The following is a 19,343-nucleotide window of genomic DNA, read 5'->3' as shown; positions in this document are numbered from 1 at the left end:
TCCCCCTCTCAGTGATATGTTTTATAGTATTTTTGGGAGCCTGTTCTTTAAACGTCTCTCCATTCTTGTTTGTATTTGTTTATCTCGATTATGATGTTATTTATATTCAGTGTCTAGTTTTTTCGTTTATTTTTCTATATATTTCTAAAATCCTTCCAGAGATATGAGAAAAATGTTATCTATGTTGTAATCTCGCATCCATAAACAAAAGGAAGCGTCGCTATTATGTAGTCTTATTTGGTAATTATCTTTATTTGAGGATTTTACCTGAATAATTAATTTTAACTTTATATTCGAGAATAAGTTTTAATTTGGAATGAAATTGAACTAAACAAATTTTCTTTATCATTCAGTCATTCAATTGAACAATTTGACAATAAAGTAAAAAATTGATAAATGACTCTTATCTGAATATATATTGTATACGATATATTATAATCAGTTATTATTATCAGAATAATTTTTTTGGAAAATTTACATCAGTATTTAATGAATTAAGTCGCTTTATTATTAATACTCGTAGTGTTTTTAGGAATATGGACAAATAGAATATTCTCTAAGCTTATCTAATCTTAGGTGTAATTGATATTTAAATTTTAAGTAAAAAATGTTTGTGCCTCTTTAAAGATTAATATACAAAAATATTTAGAATACGTTTTATCTTTCAAAATTATTTTCAATTTAAAAGTAACATCAAACTTCTTAAAAATATTTTATTATATTATTTAAGGTTTTACTCACTTTTTAAAATTAAATATATATATTTAACTATCCTTCCAAATAGAAATTTAAATTCAGAAAACAACAAATAAAGCGCAATAGCTCTTGCAAAAAATCTGACAGTATTGTCTATTAATTATCATTAAACTTAGTATTTAACAAATTTCATATGTCTAAGAGAGGAAATTTGTTTCAAAATTGAAAATGGAAAATAATCTCTAAAAAAGAAATCTATCAAGAATAAAATTATAAAATTTTATTTCTTTAGTTTAGAAATTTGTCTTTAAACATATATTGATTATTAAACAGTAAATGATATAAAAGAACGTTTTGATTCTAAAGATATTTTAAATAACATTTCTGAAATACTGTTATAATAATTAACATTTTAAACATTTTTTTTTATTTAAATGTTCATTAAATTATCTTTTTAACTATGCCTTTGATAATCTGTTGTATACGTAATGATTTACTAATATTCAAAATTAAGACTAAACAATATTTCTATTATTAACTTTTAATTTTTAAAAACATTTTGAAATTTCTGTTCAACACGCCCACTTTTAAATATCCAATGGGTTGGAAATTACTTATTACCTATACTTAACTAGTGAAATAGATAAAAATTTCACTGTTTCGTAAACTAGAATTTCGAGTAAAGTTTTGTTAAATATATGTCTAAATGTAGATATATTATTAATTATAGAGTTTTAAAACTTAAATTGTAAAATTTTATCTGCATTTGTTTTGATTGGCGTAATAAAGCAGTCGTGCAAAATCAAAACTTATGAATTTGATTTGAGGCTGTTTATTTGGGTTAAATTAATTGCAATCACTAAAACTCTTAAAAAGCTCTTGTTAGATAAGAATATTATTGTGATTTTAAATAATTTGAAATATTTCTTCTTAAATGAAGTTAAGACTATTTACAAAAATATAAAATTTTTGAGTCTATCTTAATCCTTTTTTACACCACCCCAGAAGTAACAGTCAACATGGAAAGAAGTATATTCTTCAAAAAGAAAAAAACCCATGTTGACTGTTACTTCTGGGGTGGTGTAAAAAAGGATTAAGATAGACTCAAAAATTTTATATTTTTGTAAATAGTCTTAACTTCATTTAAGAAGAAATATAAAAATCCTGAGTAATTACAGAAATTGTATCCATATGCAAATTAAGTAAGGATAACTCGTAACTACCACCAGAGGGCCTGAAGCAGTTAAAAATGGATAAGGACAATGTGGTGAGAAGAATTCTTCATGTTTTTAATGTAAAGTGTCAGATCCTAAAACAGAAGGCTGACACTTGATCGTTTTTAACATTGTGAATTGTTTTTTACTGTTTATTTACCTTTGTTTTTAAGAAGTATATTCTTCAAAAAGAAAAAAACCCATGTTGACTGTTACTTCTGGGGTGGTGTAAAAAAGGATTAAGATAGACTCAAAAATTTTATATTTTTGTAAATAGTCTTAACTTCATTTAAGAAGAAATATAAAAATCCTGAGTAATTACAGAAATTGTATCCATATGCAAATTAAGTAAGGATAACTCGTAACTACCACCAGAGGGCCTGAAGCAGTTAAAAATGGATAAGGACAATGTGGTGAGAAGAATTCTTCATGTTTTTAATGTAAAGTGTCAGATCCTAAAACAGAAGGCTGACACTTGATCGTTTTTAACATTGTGAATTGTTTTTTACTGTTTATTTACCTTTGTTTTTAAGAAGTATATTCTTCAAAAAGAAAAAAACCCATGTTGACTGTTACTTCTGGGGTGGTGTAAAAAAGGATTAAGATAGACTCAAAAATTTTATATTTTTGTAAATAGTCTTAACTTCATTTAAGAAGAAATATAAAAATCCTGAGTAATTACAGAAATTGTATCCATATGCAAATTAAGTAAGGATAACTCGTAACTACCACCAGAGGGCCTGAAGCAGTTAAAAATGGATAAGGACAATGTGGTGAGAAGAATTCTTCATGTTTTTAATGTAAAGTGTCAGATCCTAAAACAGAAGGCTGACACTTGATCGTTTTTAACATTGTGAATTGTTTTTTACTGTTTATTTACCTTTGTTTTTAAGAAGTATATTCTTCAAAAAGAAAAAACCCATGTTGACTGTTACTTCTGGGGTGGTGTAAAAAAGGATTAAGATAGACTCAAAAATTTTATATTTTTGTAAATAGTCTTAACTTCATTTAAGAAGAAATATAAAAATCCTGAGTAATTACAGAAATTGTATCCAAATTTGAAATATTTTTAATGACGTTGTCTTTGTACTCTCATCGGAATCTGTGTTAAATGATTATATTATGTAACGATTTTAGTACTGCATAAATTTCTAAATACAATAGAACTCCGATTATCCGATGATCCGCATTATCCGAGGCGAACCTGTAAGTGCATACACAACTTTTCTTACACTGTAATTCATAAAAGAAAGTTTAAAACGATAATATGTATTACAAAATCATTTTTTTACTAACTTTTATCATTTACCTTCAATGTGAGACAAATTGTTCATATTAAAAAGTAACTATAATAATACACATTTTAATTCTTAATACTATTATTTTACGAGTTAGCTATATAATAAATGATGTAAAGATTGTTGTTCTTATACAGTGGAAACCTCGATTATCCGAACTTGATGCGACCAGAAGTGTTTGGTTAATACAGAAACTCGCTTTTATTTTGTTTTGGATACGTCATGCGTGTGAATTTAAACTACTGTATTATGCAACACTATACGTTCTAGTTTCTTTTTTAACCTTTTCGAATATTCGAGTTTTCCTGTATATGATTAATACCAGAGCCGGGGCTAGAGTGCTTGGCGCCGTTATGCAAAAATTTATATTGCGCCCTAGAATTATCTTTATTATAATGGTCAGTATTATAATAGTTATAATATTCAGCATTATTGACTATTTGTAACTGCAATTAAAAAGATATTTAATTTAATAAACGAAACATAAAAGAACTGATTAGTGAAAACTAAATTCTGAGTCAGATGACCTGTCATTGGCACCCTTGGCATCAAGCGTCCCTATGCCTTGAGTAGGCTGCTTAGTGCATTCCGCTGGCCCTGATTAAACCCGCTAATGTGTTAAGAGCTTAAAAGTGATATACCATATAAATCTTTTACGTTCATAATTTTTAATTTGAAATCATCATGGCCGACTGTATTATCCGAGTTTTCGGTTATTCGAGTTACCAGCCATTTACTCGGATAATCTGGATTCTACTGTATTTAAAGCAATGTAAAATATTTGATTTAAAATATTTCCTGGATAATTTTCTAAATCTTATTGCATAAATTTTCACGCAGTTTGTTATACTTAACAGATTACAGCAATGCATTTTACTTTCCCCGGCTGTTGTAACAGGGAATGTATGACGATCCGGCAAACAAAAGACCTCCCAGATTTTTACATTTTTGGATTTTAGGACACCTTGAAACGTCGAGAAATGCAAAAAAAAAAAAAAAATTGGGGTAATTTCTGTTTGTATGGGGGTACGATTTTATTTACTCTTTTTGAAGCTTAACTCTGTGTTTTTCTTAAATTCCTGAAATTTTGCAGTGTGATTTATTTATTAGGGAGATTGAGACTATTCAATTTTTGTGGTTAAAGGTCGAAGGAGTGAGGAGATAATGGGAATCGTGTGTATCTCCAGTAGGGTTGGACTTAATGACGATTTTACTGGTTATTAGCATTTACAATTCTTCTATAAAACTCATCCCTGCCCTCAAAATTAAGCTTTTGCCATTTTTTTAATAGTTAAAAATATAGTTTTTAAAATAAAATAATAACAGATGGCGCCACCAAAATTTTAAATGTTGCCGGAAAAGTTGAGCAACTCGTTGCTGGTTTATTTTATTTTTACTTTTCATTTTAGTTTTTTTTTTTTTTTTAATTCTTTTAGAGACTCTCTTGTATTTAGATTTTAGAAAATATAAATTTCTCTGTAAAAACCAAAACGTTTATACAATATTTCTTTATATAGCATAAATTTTTACTTTTATTACTTTTATCATTTATTTTTATACACCAATTTCACTTTTATGCGTTTTATTTTTGCTTTTATAGTATCGTGTTCTTATAGTTTACAAGTTATTATCAGTGATGTGTTTTAATATTATAATAATCGGTTAATGTTTTGATTTTACTTGTTTATTTTACTGGGAATTATTTTACGTACCAGTCGACCCCCCTATAACACTGTTGATTATTCCGTTTTATATGAATTCCATGTTGTACGAGTCACTTAGATTTTACAAATACGTGAGCCGTTCACAGCCCGTCACACGTATTATACCCGTCACAGCCAGTGTTATAGGGGTGTCGACTTAATTATTGTGTAAGGGACGTCGCCATATAGAATAAAAAAAAAATCTTTTGCTTTACATAATAGAGTATGATTATATTTTCTTAACTAAATATTCTCATAATAGAATATATATTTTAAAGTAAACTAATTTTGTATTTTCTTACAATTAAATCTGAGTTAATTCATTGATTGTAAATTATAAGTTACAAATCTTACATACAGTGTACTAACTCGTACTGTCTGGAAAAGTATTGTTATTAGTATTTAAGATTTGTAATTTCAATTTATTTATATTTTGAAAAATTGTAATTTTTCTCTTAGCGTGATATTAGTAAATTCCTTAAGTTTCAAGTTATTAGAGTTAAGAATTTCTGATCAACATCCACTATCAATAATCGATTATAAATTAACCAAAATGTTTTGCTAAGTAATAAATATTCACTTACTTATGTAAAATGAATGCTAATTAATTAATCTTTTTATTCTCATCTCCTTAAAGCGAACTTAACATTTTCACTTCTGATCCTTTCCGAAATTAGAATTTTATGTAATAGGGAAACAGTTATGGGGTGACTTCCAAAAAATTTATCATATCTTCAGTGAGAACTATCTACCAAAATTACGCGTTGCAATATGTTAAATTAAATTGTTGCATAAATAGACAGAAACATACCAATTTATTGTCATCATAATTACAATTGCTCTGTATTTCATCATTTTATAAAATATCAAGATGATGAAAATTCGTGTATCAAATTTAATTTGCTAAATCATTATTATCTGAACAAGTTTATCATATCTTTTAGTTTATAACAATATTAAACAGAGTAATCGATTATTTATAAATTATAATGAAGCGAACAAGACTTATTCAACTTAATGCTTTATACTTGTGCATACGTAATTATCTAATTCAATTAATTATCATTTCCTTTACTAACATGGCCATTGTAAGTTAACCTTGTTTCACCCAATAAGAACAATTACTAATTATTCGAGATCTACTTAACAATGTGAATAAATATACAGAAAAATTGTCAAATATTTTTATAAAACTTCATAAATGATAAAAATTCACTATGTGAAATATTCCGAAACAACAAATATTGATGTATAACTATATACGGGTGTATGATAAATATGAAAAAATTAATTTATAAGCACTTATAAGTTTATACGATATAATCCGAATAGTGCAAATAATTCACTTTAATATTCTACATTATAATATATAATATATATTCATTTTCTGTTACACACATCTTATATAGGCCTACATAATAAAAAATACTTTTATATACAAAACTATCCGTTTTGTTTTGCTGCTATCATAATCACCCTCGGTATCAAGATGGCTGTAATAGTAGCGAGATTTCATTTTATTATATAGGCCTAATGTAGTCTTTGTTACAAATGGGTCACATAAGAGATTCTCTTACTCTCTAATAGTCGGACAGTCGATCGCGTGGTGAGGTGTTAGCCTAATGCTACGTTGGGTCCTCTCCATATAGTCATAATTTATCATGTGCAATTCGGATCGCACCGTCGTTCCACAGTTTTTATTCTCTTTGGCTGATCTCATTACACGTAAGGTCTGCCCATAATAGGCATAATTATCAGTCATATAGCTGCAATAGACCGATGTCTCGAATTAATCTATTATTACCTTCTAGTGTTTCATACATACAGTAGAGCCTCTGTAAATTTGTTATGTACCATACGTACTGTACAGTAAAAATCACACTTGGTTCACAGATTAGTTTATCAGTTCGGACGTGCCCAGGAGAGATAAATTACAAATTTACGGCCACACTTCTGCATTTACTGAGAGAATATTTTTAATAACTAACGTTTTCAGCCTATTGCTGCCTATTAGTTTATCGTATTAATCACGGCTGTAACTGTTTTGTCAACCACGTGTGCAACAAACATTTAACGACTGACAGCATACACGTACTGTACACCAGTCTCTCTCTGTCGCATACATCGATAAGTGGTAACCGAAAATTACATGTGCAGTACCCTACGGACTGTTAGGTTATCGGACTTGTCGGAATGGCGAGTGACGGATTATAGAGACTCTACTATAGTTTGGATTGGAGTGACATTTTGTATCTTCATACACTATAGTTGACAGTAAGTCTTTTTATAATGAGCTTATCTGACACTGATCGTCGCCTATAAGATTTCACGAGATACTATTTCATATTTCATTCAACCCTCCTGATGCAAATTTGGAGTTGCTCCATCTCAGAACATGTTCCAAATATTTTCATGTTTAACTTGATGATAGAAAAATAAATTTTACTGAAATTTTTCAGAACACTGCTTTTTAGTGTTAGTGTTTTTACGATTTAAAATTTAATGAGATAGGCTTTTTGCATTTTAATTAATTAATAAAAAATACGAAATACTTAAAGTAATATAAGATTTTATTTAAGAAAATATGTAGGTTTTGAAATCGAATATCAAACCAAATCAGAAATTTATTTACTATTCAGTTACATGATAGGTAAAATCACAAAGATTACGTAAAGAAAATTTAAAGTAGCAGATTTTTAAAGATTTTCATAACTAAACTTCTTTACATTCACAATTATTTATGATAATCGTGAAATGTAATGCAGTCTGTTTAAAATTTTAAATACTGTATAAGCAATTTCAAATTTAAATTATTTATTATTGTTGTTTGTTTTGTTTTCAATACATAATTTTTATAATAACAAATTTAAACAAATTATTCTTTTAAGTTTTTAATAAAATTTAATTGTTAAGTAAGATTTAAAGCAAAATTCATTCAAAAGCAATAAAAATGCTTTCCATTTTAAAAGCAAAGATTTTAAAAATAAAACATTGGTTATTTAAAATTTAAACCTTCATATGTAAAAGTAGTTTTGGAAGAAAATTACTAAATTACATGCCAAAATAACTATCCATTTTAAGAGAATTTATTTTTGTGTAATCCGATTTTCATAATAGCAATAATTATCTTTTCTCCAACAATAATTGTTGAATTAATAATATCGTATGAATAAACTATTCTTAATCGAATTTTCTGGTTGATCTAATTTAAATATTTAAAAACTATATTTACTCTGCGTGATCTTTGAATCTGATTTCTCTCAGCAGTTCTAAACTAGATAAATCATCAGTTTGGAATAATAAATCATGATTAGATTACCATAGCAATAAATATCGAGCAGTTTTTACATCCATTAAGTTAGAATAAATTTTAAAAAATAATAATATATTAAATAGTTAAAACTTAGATTAATATTTTTTCATAATTTTAATAATTTTAACATTATTTTAGAAATCATATAGCTATTAATATATTAGATATCGTGTCTAAAATAATGTTTACGGATTTGTTATATTTATTATTTTTTATTATTGAATTATATATATATTCTCTACAATAATAGCATTTTATCATTTATTCTAGTTAAATTGTTACAGAAATGCATTTATAAAACATCTAGCAACAAGTTGCTAAACTCTCCCATCATTTAAAACTGCGTGTGGCGCCGCCATCTGTTATGATATTTTATTTAAATAAAAAGTCTTTATATTTTAAATTATTATGAAATGGCAAAAATCTTAATTTTGAAGGTAGGAATAGGTTTTATGAAAAAAGTTTTAAACGCTAATGATGAGTAAAATCGTCATTAAGTCTGACCCTACTCGAGATATGCATATTTTATCTCCCCACCCTCTTAAATTTAATAGTATCCTTATTATCCATCAAAATTCGCAAAAAGCACTGGAGTTATCAAGTTTCAAAGTAAGTAAACAAAATCTTACCCGCCGCACACATGCTAACATCCATACATACAGAAAAAAACCGATTTTTTTAATTTCTTGACGTTTTAAGGTCCCGTGGCCAAAAATGCAAAATTATAAAATTCCGGGGGGGTCATTTTTGCCCGATCGCCATACTTTCCCTTTGTTATATGTAACAGAATTGGGAAAGTAAAAAAAATCCAAGATACAAATATAAAATGGGCTTAATATTTTTCGTATTGAAATTTTTGGAATGGAGAAAACCTTTTCACTTGTATTGAAAATCTGTATAATCTATATCAGTCTTTATAAAATTAATGCAAATGTAGGCACAACTATTTTCATTTGTAATAGATTAGATTCAGGTAAACATTTGTCTCAATCATTGAGATTAGAATAGAAATTAGAATGTTCATTTCAGAATATAATTAGATGAAAATGAGATAGACATTACATCTTTGCATTTACTGTATTTATTTTTACTGATAGGAGTTTATTGGATTGCAATTTGAAAAAATTGTAGACCTATAAATTCCAACTGTCGTTTGTCTGTCGCTCGTTAATCTCGAGAACGGAGTTATATGAAAGCCGAGACCAGATATGGAAAGATTAGGGGCAGGAGGCCCAGTTTAAATACGAACTTCCGATTCAACACGAACTTCCGATTCAACACGATTCAAAAAATTCCCCCGAAAGGAGTTAGATGACCGGCACGACTCTGTTGCTAACGGAAAAGTATGATGTACTGTACAGGAGCAAGACACTACTAATTTGAGGTGGAGGGCATACATTTTAAATTTAAAAATTTATTTAAAATATGATTAAACATTGCAGCTCGGCATTATGACGATGTTACAATAAATAATTGCTTCTTTATGTTCAAAATTTATTTATACAGTTTAGTTAGTTTGAATTGACTTTTCAACAAAGATATTTTTCTTTTAAAGGAAAGTAATATGTAATAACGATTAAGCAAATATGGTAAAACAAGTTCAAAACGGTATCTGGATAAAATGGAAACCTTCCTGAACGGAAAAAATTATTCGGAACTGAGCGATTTTCTATGATAATTTATTGAAAACCTGTTCAATGCAGAAACAGATTTTTAGGTACAAAGAACGTCTAGGACTTGGCTAGGACGGAAAATTAAAATTTCACTTGCAGACGAAATAAGTAATATTGTTATTATTGTAACTAGTACCGAGTATTTCAAAATAAGTTGATTAACATTTTAATTGCAGAGATTGGAGTAAACGGTTAATCTCTCTCTCTCTCTCTCTCTCTCTCTCTATATATATATATATATATATATATAGCTATATGCATAAGTATCATCTACTTTATAATGTAAGTAAAATAAATTACTGAATTGCATACAAAATAGAATTTGTAAAGTAAAAAACTTTCANAATTCGAACATAAAATTCGAATATTGGTTCGATTATAGAACGATTGTAAACGTTCCAGAAACGTTGAAAATAGTTCGTTTGACTGGACGTGAACAGGAGACGTTCAGAAATCGAATCGGGACCAGGTCTCTAATTAGTCTGGAAACGGGGGACCTAATTCTTGCATTCTGTGAAAACGGGTAAGATTGGCTATAATGTAATTATCTTAATCTTCACTATCGTTACTTTCTGCCCACAAATAAAAACCCAGCGAAGCGGGTCCTTGCAGCTAGATTCTAGATTACTTAGAAAAAGTCTTTTATATACAAGAAAAAACTATATTACATACAAATGTACGAACAAATAAAAATCCAGCGAAGCGGGTCCTTGCAGCTAGTTAGTATTAAAATTCCTGAGGAAGTAAAAAAAACAATTTGGTCTCTGTACTACTGTAATGCGATTCGATTTTTTGACGATTGGTCAACACACTAGCTTTTGGAACTTCAATTGGCTTGTTCGCTCTTATTTGAAGTAATAAGGATCGCATCCTAGAAGTATTCGAATACTTAGCGCAAGTTCTTGGGAACAAGGACTTTTTTTGCAATCGAATAGTTTAAAATCTTGCATTCGAATACTTCGAATTTGGATTAAGCTTAGTAATAAAAATATTTACGTATGTAATACTGATTTTACTATAAAAAAGGAAAATAACTGTGTGGCACGAATCTTTGATCGAATTCTGATTATTATTTCACATGTTTTTGAATACGTGCATACATGAATTTCAGTATTTTTAAAATACTCTGAATTAGTAGTTAATGAGTTCATTTCATATGACTTTATCTATATGAAACGAAAGTTTTGACCGTAGTAACATTCATATTATGTGAAGACTTCTAGAAACTTTGAGATGTTTTTTTACTTATCATAATTAATCAAGTTCATTTTTACTGAATACAAAATTTAAATAACAATTATTATTCCAATTGAACCTGGATTTTCCTATATGATTGTTATTTTTATGTATCCGATTAAAATAATAACATTGTTCTTTCGGATGGTTATGAAGCAATTCTTTAGTCTTATCGTTAAAAAACTAGGATTTTGTTTAGATTGTGAAAGAATTCTTTACTCGTGTAATCTTTTAAACGTAAAGATAACTGTCACAATGGCTTTTAAAATTAATAATAGATATTCTATCAATTTTTGCGTATTGTAGTTTGTGTTATTTAAAAATAGATAAAATTTCAGATAATCAAAATTTCATATTTATTGCGTAGCTATCTGATAATATTTTCGAATTGTTAGCAGTAAAGTTGTAGGTGTAATCTAATAATACCTTCTTTAATTACGTTGATTTTTGTCTTGATACAGAAGCAAAAATTATAACATGAAATTTTTAATTAAAATAAATAATTACCTTCTTCTTTAAACAAAAAATTATGATTTATATAACATAGATTCATAGAAATATGTACAGTACTGTATATTATATATGTAAATTATATAATACTCTTCTGTCTTTGTAAATTAATTTTTTTTTTTCCAATTATTTTCAGCATTTCGAGGTTGAAACGACAAAATGTGGAAAAGTAAAAATACATGTACAAGTGAGTTTAATATTGCTACTTAATTTTCAAAGAAATAAAATTTTTATATTAATTGCATATTTAAAAAATTAAATTATACGGTTTAATTGTTGAGAAACTGAATTTAAGAGATTTTTTTGTTTTTATAAAATTGTCCAATTATTTATAAAATAATAATCATATGATTATAACTAGAAGTTAGTTTTATTGATATTTTAATGTTTTTATGAAAACTAGTAGTATACTGAAGTGTTTTAAAACATAAGTGTGCATATATTACATTATAAATCACTTACTGAAAATTAAGGAAAAATAAATGATTTATTAATATAAATTAACAAAATCAATTTAGTAGATATTGAGCAATAGACTGACCTTATAATTTAATGAATGAAGATAATGGCGATCTTTATTGCACAATTTTTGACATCCTGGAACCGATTTCGTCAATTCTAAACTGTAATGTCGATTGATCGTTTTCCTCTAGAAAGAAATGTATAATAAACCGACTCTTATAATAATATCATTCGCGATTATTAAATTTGCACTTCAAGCTTGAATAAAAAGAATGCATTAAGCTTTATTATTTTTCATTAAATATAGTTTTTTTATTATTATAACTAATGTAATTATCGAAGAATTGTTAATATTTTTATAATATAAAATCGAAAATTGGTTTTACAGAAGTACAGAATATTACAGATATCGTTTTAAAAATTCATTTCTATTTATTATCTTTATTTTCATATTTGTTCATACAAGAAATAGAAATGGAGTCATATTGAAAAAATTAATTAATCGATCAATTTCTGTATGATGGAATGTCTCTAAGAAATGTGTAAACTTATTATATAAACATCTTTATGCTAAAATGATTATTTTTTTTTTAAATATCAATAAATGATATTAAATTTGTTGAAATGCATCNTGATGGAATGTCTCTAAGAAATGTGTAAACTTATTATATAAACATCTTTATGCTAAAATGATTATTTTTTTTTTAAATATCAATAAATGATATTAAATTTGTTGAAATGCATCATCAAACCACTACTATCTGTTAACATATCTGTTAAAATTTTTATATTTTCTATTTACAGGTGTAGTTATATACACACTTAATATGCCTTAGTCTAGTAATAACAATGAGCATAAGTTAAAAATGCTTATTCAATTACATATTTGTGAAATAATAATTAGAGCTTACAAATTATTTCATTTTACATGTGTGTTAATGTGTGTATTTATTCAGATAAAAAATATGTATTGTTCATTCACAAATAATATATCATTATTATATTTCCAGAATAAATAATATATACAGACATGCACATAATTTCTTAATATACAGTATAGATAATTTCACAATATAACTTTATAATTTTACATGATAGAGATAATATAAATAACTTATTGTAAACAAAGCATGAAATAGTCTTATGAATAGAGAATTTGCATTTAAGTGGATATAAATTTATTTAAATATATTGCACGTTACATTTATATTTTACTAGTAGATATGCTTGACGCTGCCAGATCAAAAAGTAATAACAACAAATAATATAGTTTACTTTTTATTATTTTAAGGGTCTAGTTATTTTAGCCATTGTCATGTTTATCATAAAGTGAATGTTAAATAAATTTAATAAGATAAAAATAAAATTAACAAAACAGAATAAAAACAACAAAAATCTACTTTGAAGAAGAGAGAAAAAATCGATGTGATGTAAATTCATATAACAAATAAAAATATTTTGATGACACCGGACCGAAGATTCACACTCTTCACCCTTGGAAAACCTCCGAATGCATGCTAAGTATGCGAAACTCGGATAGTACGAAATGGCACAATTTCATTGGTCAAATAAATAGAAATTGATGTCTTTCAACAGCAAATAGTCGTTGACTTTCGCTTGCGCGAGAAGATAATTCGAAATATCCAATTTTTTTCTAATATTAATTATAAAGTATTATTCACGGACAAATGGTAAGTTGCCAAACAATCAAATTTTGCAAAAAATACATCAAATATTTAAACATGGCACCTCAAAAACACCTAAAAATATATTTTATAATCGCTGGTATCTTTGTTTAAGTAATTTTCCTATTCGAATACCATCATGCAACTGATCAGACAGAAAGCGGACAAGTTATGGGCGGGGAATTACGACTTACGATTGAAGTTAATTCAAACAAAAGTAGTCATTGACCTTGATGATAAGACTGCCCCTGAAAATGTTTCATTGCATTTGCTCAAACCATGTCGAAATGTATAAAGAACAAACTAACATTCTTCTTTTTATGTTAGATATATAAATTTAAATCGCCTTGTATGCAATTCATAATTCAATAAATGCAATTCGAAATTAATTTAATTATATCATACAGTTTTTGCGACATAAGTTTATTATGTGATATTGATAGAGAGGTTGCGGCCGACGTTTTCATCGCAAAAACGTGAACGTCGGACGTCGAGCGCCGCCATCTGGCAATTCTAGAAGGTTGGCAATGGTGTTTGCTACGTGTAGCATGGTGGGTAGAAGGTCGACTTAAACTTCATTTTTTTGTGTTAGGGTTAAAATTATGACGTATTTTATTAAAATAATGATTTATTTAAGCATTTATGAATAATAATGCCAAAAAAACAGACTATTTTAATCCAGAAATTATTTAATTATTCAATTTTTTTGCAAGTGATGTGAAATGCTTATAGAATTTACATATAATTCTGTTCATAATAGCTTATCATAATTCTGTAGGAGTAGGTTTGTTCTTTCACAGCATCTTCTACCATCAACAGCATAATACGTTTGTAAATTTTCTAAAAATAATTTCCCGAGCTGCTTTCGGATTTACATAAGCCACTACTTCCTTCAACAAAAATATGGGGTAGTCCCATCGTCTTATCGTACGGTAGGAGACACGACGCTAATTAAAAATAATTATATAGTGTAATTAAACATTCTATAAATACTTTAAAATAGTTTAATTTGTTTATTTACCTTCACTGGTAATACTCATCGTTGTTAAACGTTTCCGCCATTTTTCAACAACCCAACAATTAGGATCTGTTGCGCGACGTAAACGTGTGTCGCAACGTTTTTTACTTGGAGGTAAAACGTGTCTTCTGCTTGCCGTACAAGTTTAACGTTTGAACTTCGGCCGCAACTTCTCTAATACTATATAGGTTCGTTCATTGTTAATAGTATAAACGTAAAAGAATTAACTTAGATTTGAAAAAAAATAGAATTCAGGAATCTTTCATTTATTCGTTTTTCTTTTAATATAAAGAACTGAATTTTTACTTAGTATTCCATAGATCTAAATATTTAATTTATTGCTATATTTTAAAATAACAATCATGTTAGTAAATATTGTACATTTATATGATTATCGTCTTTGAATAGTTCGCGTCTTTTAAATTAGTTTAAACAGATTAATTTTTCCTTCTAATATCTTATTTGAATGATTCAGTAATAATATTTATTCTTACTTTCTTCATATGATTTCTTATCTAAATATCATGTTTTTAACTCGATTTTATTCAAAATGATGCTAATGAATTGTTTTTCTGAAGAAATTTTCAACAAAGTGATTAAATGGATAACTCTTGTAAAGAAGTTTAGATGTCTAGGTAATGCCCATCGTTCTTGATTTCTGCGTATAATAATCTCAATAATTTTATTACAAGTAAAGCTATTTGCATGAAATATTGTTTTAGTTGAACCATTAAATGAATCAATGTTTAAAATTAAGTGAAACTTTGTTATAAGGAATCATAGCATAAGGAATCTCATTTTAATCAGTTTAAATGTCGAAGAAATCTTTAAATCTGACCATGGACATACTAATCTGTTCTTAGAAATAGAATTTAATTTTCTGTGCAAAAAATAATAAATAAAATGAAGACAAAACCTTTCTTACACTCATATGCTTTCTGTAAAATATTGATTTAAGCTGTGTGAATAGTTTGCATGGAAAGTAATCTGAATGGTTAAAGTCAAACTTTACTTTATTGTCAAAAAGAAATTCAATATTTTCATTATTTTAAAGTTTACCTCGCTATTATATTTATCTTTCTTTAGTTAAAGATATTGTAATAATTTTCTGCTCAGGAGAGAAGAATCGGAAGCATAAAGTAAAAACGTTCTGTCAATATGAACGTAAATTATATTTTGTTTAGCCCAAAGGTTTTAGTAAATTAACCAATGATATAATTGATTTCTATGATGTCATTATTTTCATATTTCTTTCTAAGTGAAATATTGGAATGAAAAGAAAGTTTATAGAAAATTCATTTCTACAGACTTGAATGATTACAAAAAGTTTTCCATAATAATATTTATTAAGAAATATATTACTTATATATAGGCTATATATATCTTATAATAGTCAAAGTAATGTATTTTGAAATTTCATGTATTTAAGCAGATTTTGTTCTGTTGAGAAAAGTAAACAGAAAGAAAAGAAAAAAAACAATAGTTAATTTTTTTTGCAGAAAACTCATTACATTCTAATATATATTCTGCATTGAGACGAAAGCAGTTTTTTCCGCCCTATAGGCGCTAAGACGGCCTTTCTCTATAATGAGATGGAGATAGATATATCCGGGTTAATCTATCAATGAAAATTTTTGAGCTAACCTGGATTTGAACCTGGAATCCATCAGAACAGCAGATAAGTTTTTTCGCGCTGTGTGTACTAAGAGGACCTTTTACCCAAATTCATCTTGGTTTTGGACTAAGCCCACAATGCGGATGACCCGGATAATAAGAGACGGGGCCTAACATATTTCGAACCTACCGCTGAAGAAAAATTCCTGGGATATTTGCTTGCCCGGATTCGATTCCTTCTTCCATAATGGTAGTTTTTTTTAATCTGATAAAAATAATTTTTATATCGAAAATGTTCACTTGTTCCTTACTTGTTCTGAAGTAACAAATATTTTTGTTACTTCAGAATTTAGAAAAGTGTAATATTGAAAAATTTAATCATTGTTGAAACATTATTATTATTAGATATCTGAAACTATGCAGTGTATAAAATACAGTATTCGACATATTTGTTTTTACTTTTAATAAGCAACAATTTAAAGTAATTCAATATAATAAAATTCATTCAGACGTGACCCAATTCATATTTTCAATGATTATATATTTCATTAATGGTTGACAGATCTATTCAAAAATGAGTATTCCAGAATTTATCTATGATAATTTATCTAAATTATTTAAAATCTAAAATTTACTGGTACTGTTTAAATATAGATCAGAAATTATCTTTAGGAAAATAATACATATTATTGTCCAAATGTTACTGCACATAGCAAGAGATAATTTATCTAATCTTGGTATTTTCAAAAAAAAAATTTCATTTAACCGTAAAAATTATTTCGAGGAAATAGTGAAATTATGACGCAAAATGTTCCTATTGAACTTGTTTGGGATTCAAGAAAATACGTCAGATAGGCTATATAAAACCATGAATATTGCTGCATTACATTATTGGATAAGAATATATATCAGAATTTTCTAAGACCCACGAAAACACTAACCGACGTTGAAATTTTTTAAAAATGTATTTTGTAGCTTAAAATATACAGTTAGAAAGTTTTATGGAAAATTATTCAAATATTACCATAAACACTGACAAAATTAACTAATTATAATAATTATGAATTATCCAAAATTTATTCATTTATGCTGAAATCTTAGATTGGATTTGTTTCACAAACTCATTGGATATTCCTCACTGACAAACTCAATGAAGACTATATAACTGATATTAGTTTTTTACATTATCGGTGGGTTTAATCTATTATTAAACAAGGTGCCCACTTAAAATCTGAGATGATAAAATATTAGTGTGTGAATTTTATAGAGAATTTTTATGAAACACTAGCTTACCCGTCACGCATTGCTGCGATCTGAGAAGAAACGAAATTCAAGCAAACTCGTTATGATAAAATTCAATTTACATTTTATCATTTTTATTGAAACTTATTATTATTATTTATTTTTATCGGGAAAACATTTCAAAGTGTCGTTTCAATTCTATTTATTTATTGGAGTGCTTGTGGATACACTATATTTTTTGTTTTTCCGTCTGGTGCGTACACNCCCTCTTAAATTTAATAGTATCCTTATTATCCATCAAAATTCGCAAAAAGCACTGGAGTTATTAAGTTTCAAAGTAAGTAAACAAAATCTTACCCGCCGCACACATGCTAACATCCATACATACAGAAAAAAACCGATTTTTTTAATTTCTTGACGTTTTAAGGTCCCGTGGCCAAAAATGCAAAATTATAAAATTCTGGGGGGGTTATTTTTGCCCGATCGCCATACTTTCCCTTTGTTATATGTAACAGAATTGGGAAAGTAAAAAAAATCCAAGATACAAATATAAAATGGGCTTAATATTTTTCGTATTGAAAATTTTGGAATGGAGAAAACCTTTTCACTTGTATTGAAAATCTGTATAATCTATATCAGTCTTTATAAAATTAATGCAAATGTAGGCACAACTATTTTCATTTGTAATAGATTAGATTCAGGTAAACATTTGTCTCAATCATTGAGATTAGAATAGAAATTAGAATGTTCATTTCAGAATATAATTAGATGAAAATGAGATAGACATTACATCTTTGCATTTACTGTATTTATTTTTACTGATAGGAGTTTATTGGATTGCAATTTGAAAAAATTGTAGACCTATAAATTCCAACTGTCGTTTGTCTGTCGCTCGTTAATCTCGAGAACGGAGTTATATGAAAGCCGAGACCAGATATGGAAAGATTAGGGGCAGGAGGCCCAGTTTAAATACGAACTTCCGATTCAACACGAACTTCCGATTCAACACGATTCAAAAAATTCCCCCGAAAGGAGTTAGATGACCGGCACGACTCTGTTGCTAACGGAAAAGTATGATGTACTGTACAGGAGCAAGACACTACTAATTTGAGGTGGAGGGCATACATTTTAAATTTAAAAATTTATTTAAAATATGATTAAACATTGCAGCTCGGCATTATGACGATGTTACAATAAATAATTGCTTCTTTATGTTCAAAATTTATTTATACAGTTTAGTTAGTTTGAATTGACTTTTCAACAAAGATATTTTTCTTTTAAAGGAAAGTAATATGTAATAACGATTAAGCAAATATGGTAAAACAAGTTCAAAACGGTATCTGGATAAAATGGAAACCTTCCTGAACGGAAAAAATTATTCGGAACTGAGCGATTTTCTATGATAATTTATTGAAAACCTGTTCAATGCAGAAACAGATTTTTAGGTACAAAGAACGTCTAGGACTTGGCTAGGACGGAAAATTAAAATTTCACTTGCAGACGAAATAAGTAGTATTGTTATTATTGTAACTAGTACCGAGTATTTCAAAATAAGTTGATTAACATTTTAATTGCAGAGATTGGAGTAAACGGTTAATCTCTCTCTCTCTCTCTCTCTCTATATATATATATATATATATATATATATATATAGAGAGAGAGAGAGAGAGAGAGAGTGC

At 27.5% G+C, this 19,343-nt stretch overlaps 1 protein-coding gene across 2 annotated transcripts in view; it reads left to right on the top strand.

Moving 5' to 3' along the window:
• The window catches only part of LOC111612990 (uncharacterized protein ZK1073.1-like), a 109,578-nt gene that overhangs the window by 21,485 nt on the left and 68,750 nt on the right, over window positions 1-19,343 (top strand). For both annotated transcript variants that reach the window (XM_023354284.1, XM_023354286.1), the window contains exon 2: window positions 11,780-11,830. In XM_023354284.1, coding sequence (XP_023210052.1) covers window positions 11,780-11,830 — 51 coding nt within the window. The remainder of the gene's footprint in view (window positions 1-11,779; window positions 11,831-19,343) is intronic.

The sequence above is a fragment of the Centruroides sculpturatus genome, unplaced genomic scaffold (assembly GCF_000671375.1).
Source record: "Centruroides sculpturatus isolate CEXI.00-Female unplaced genomic scaffold, Cexi_2.0 scaffold1682, whole genome shotgun sequence".
Taxonomy (NCBI): domain Eukaryota; kingdom Metazoa; phylum Arthropoda; class Arachnida; order Scorpiones; family Buthidae; genus Centruroides; species Centruroides sculpturatus.
The sequence above is the reverse complement of the archived record's forward strand: the minus strand, read 5'-3'. Positions and strand labels throughout refer to the sequence as shown.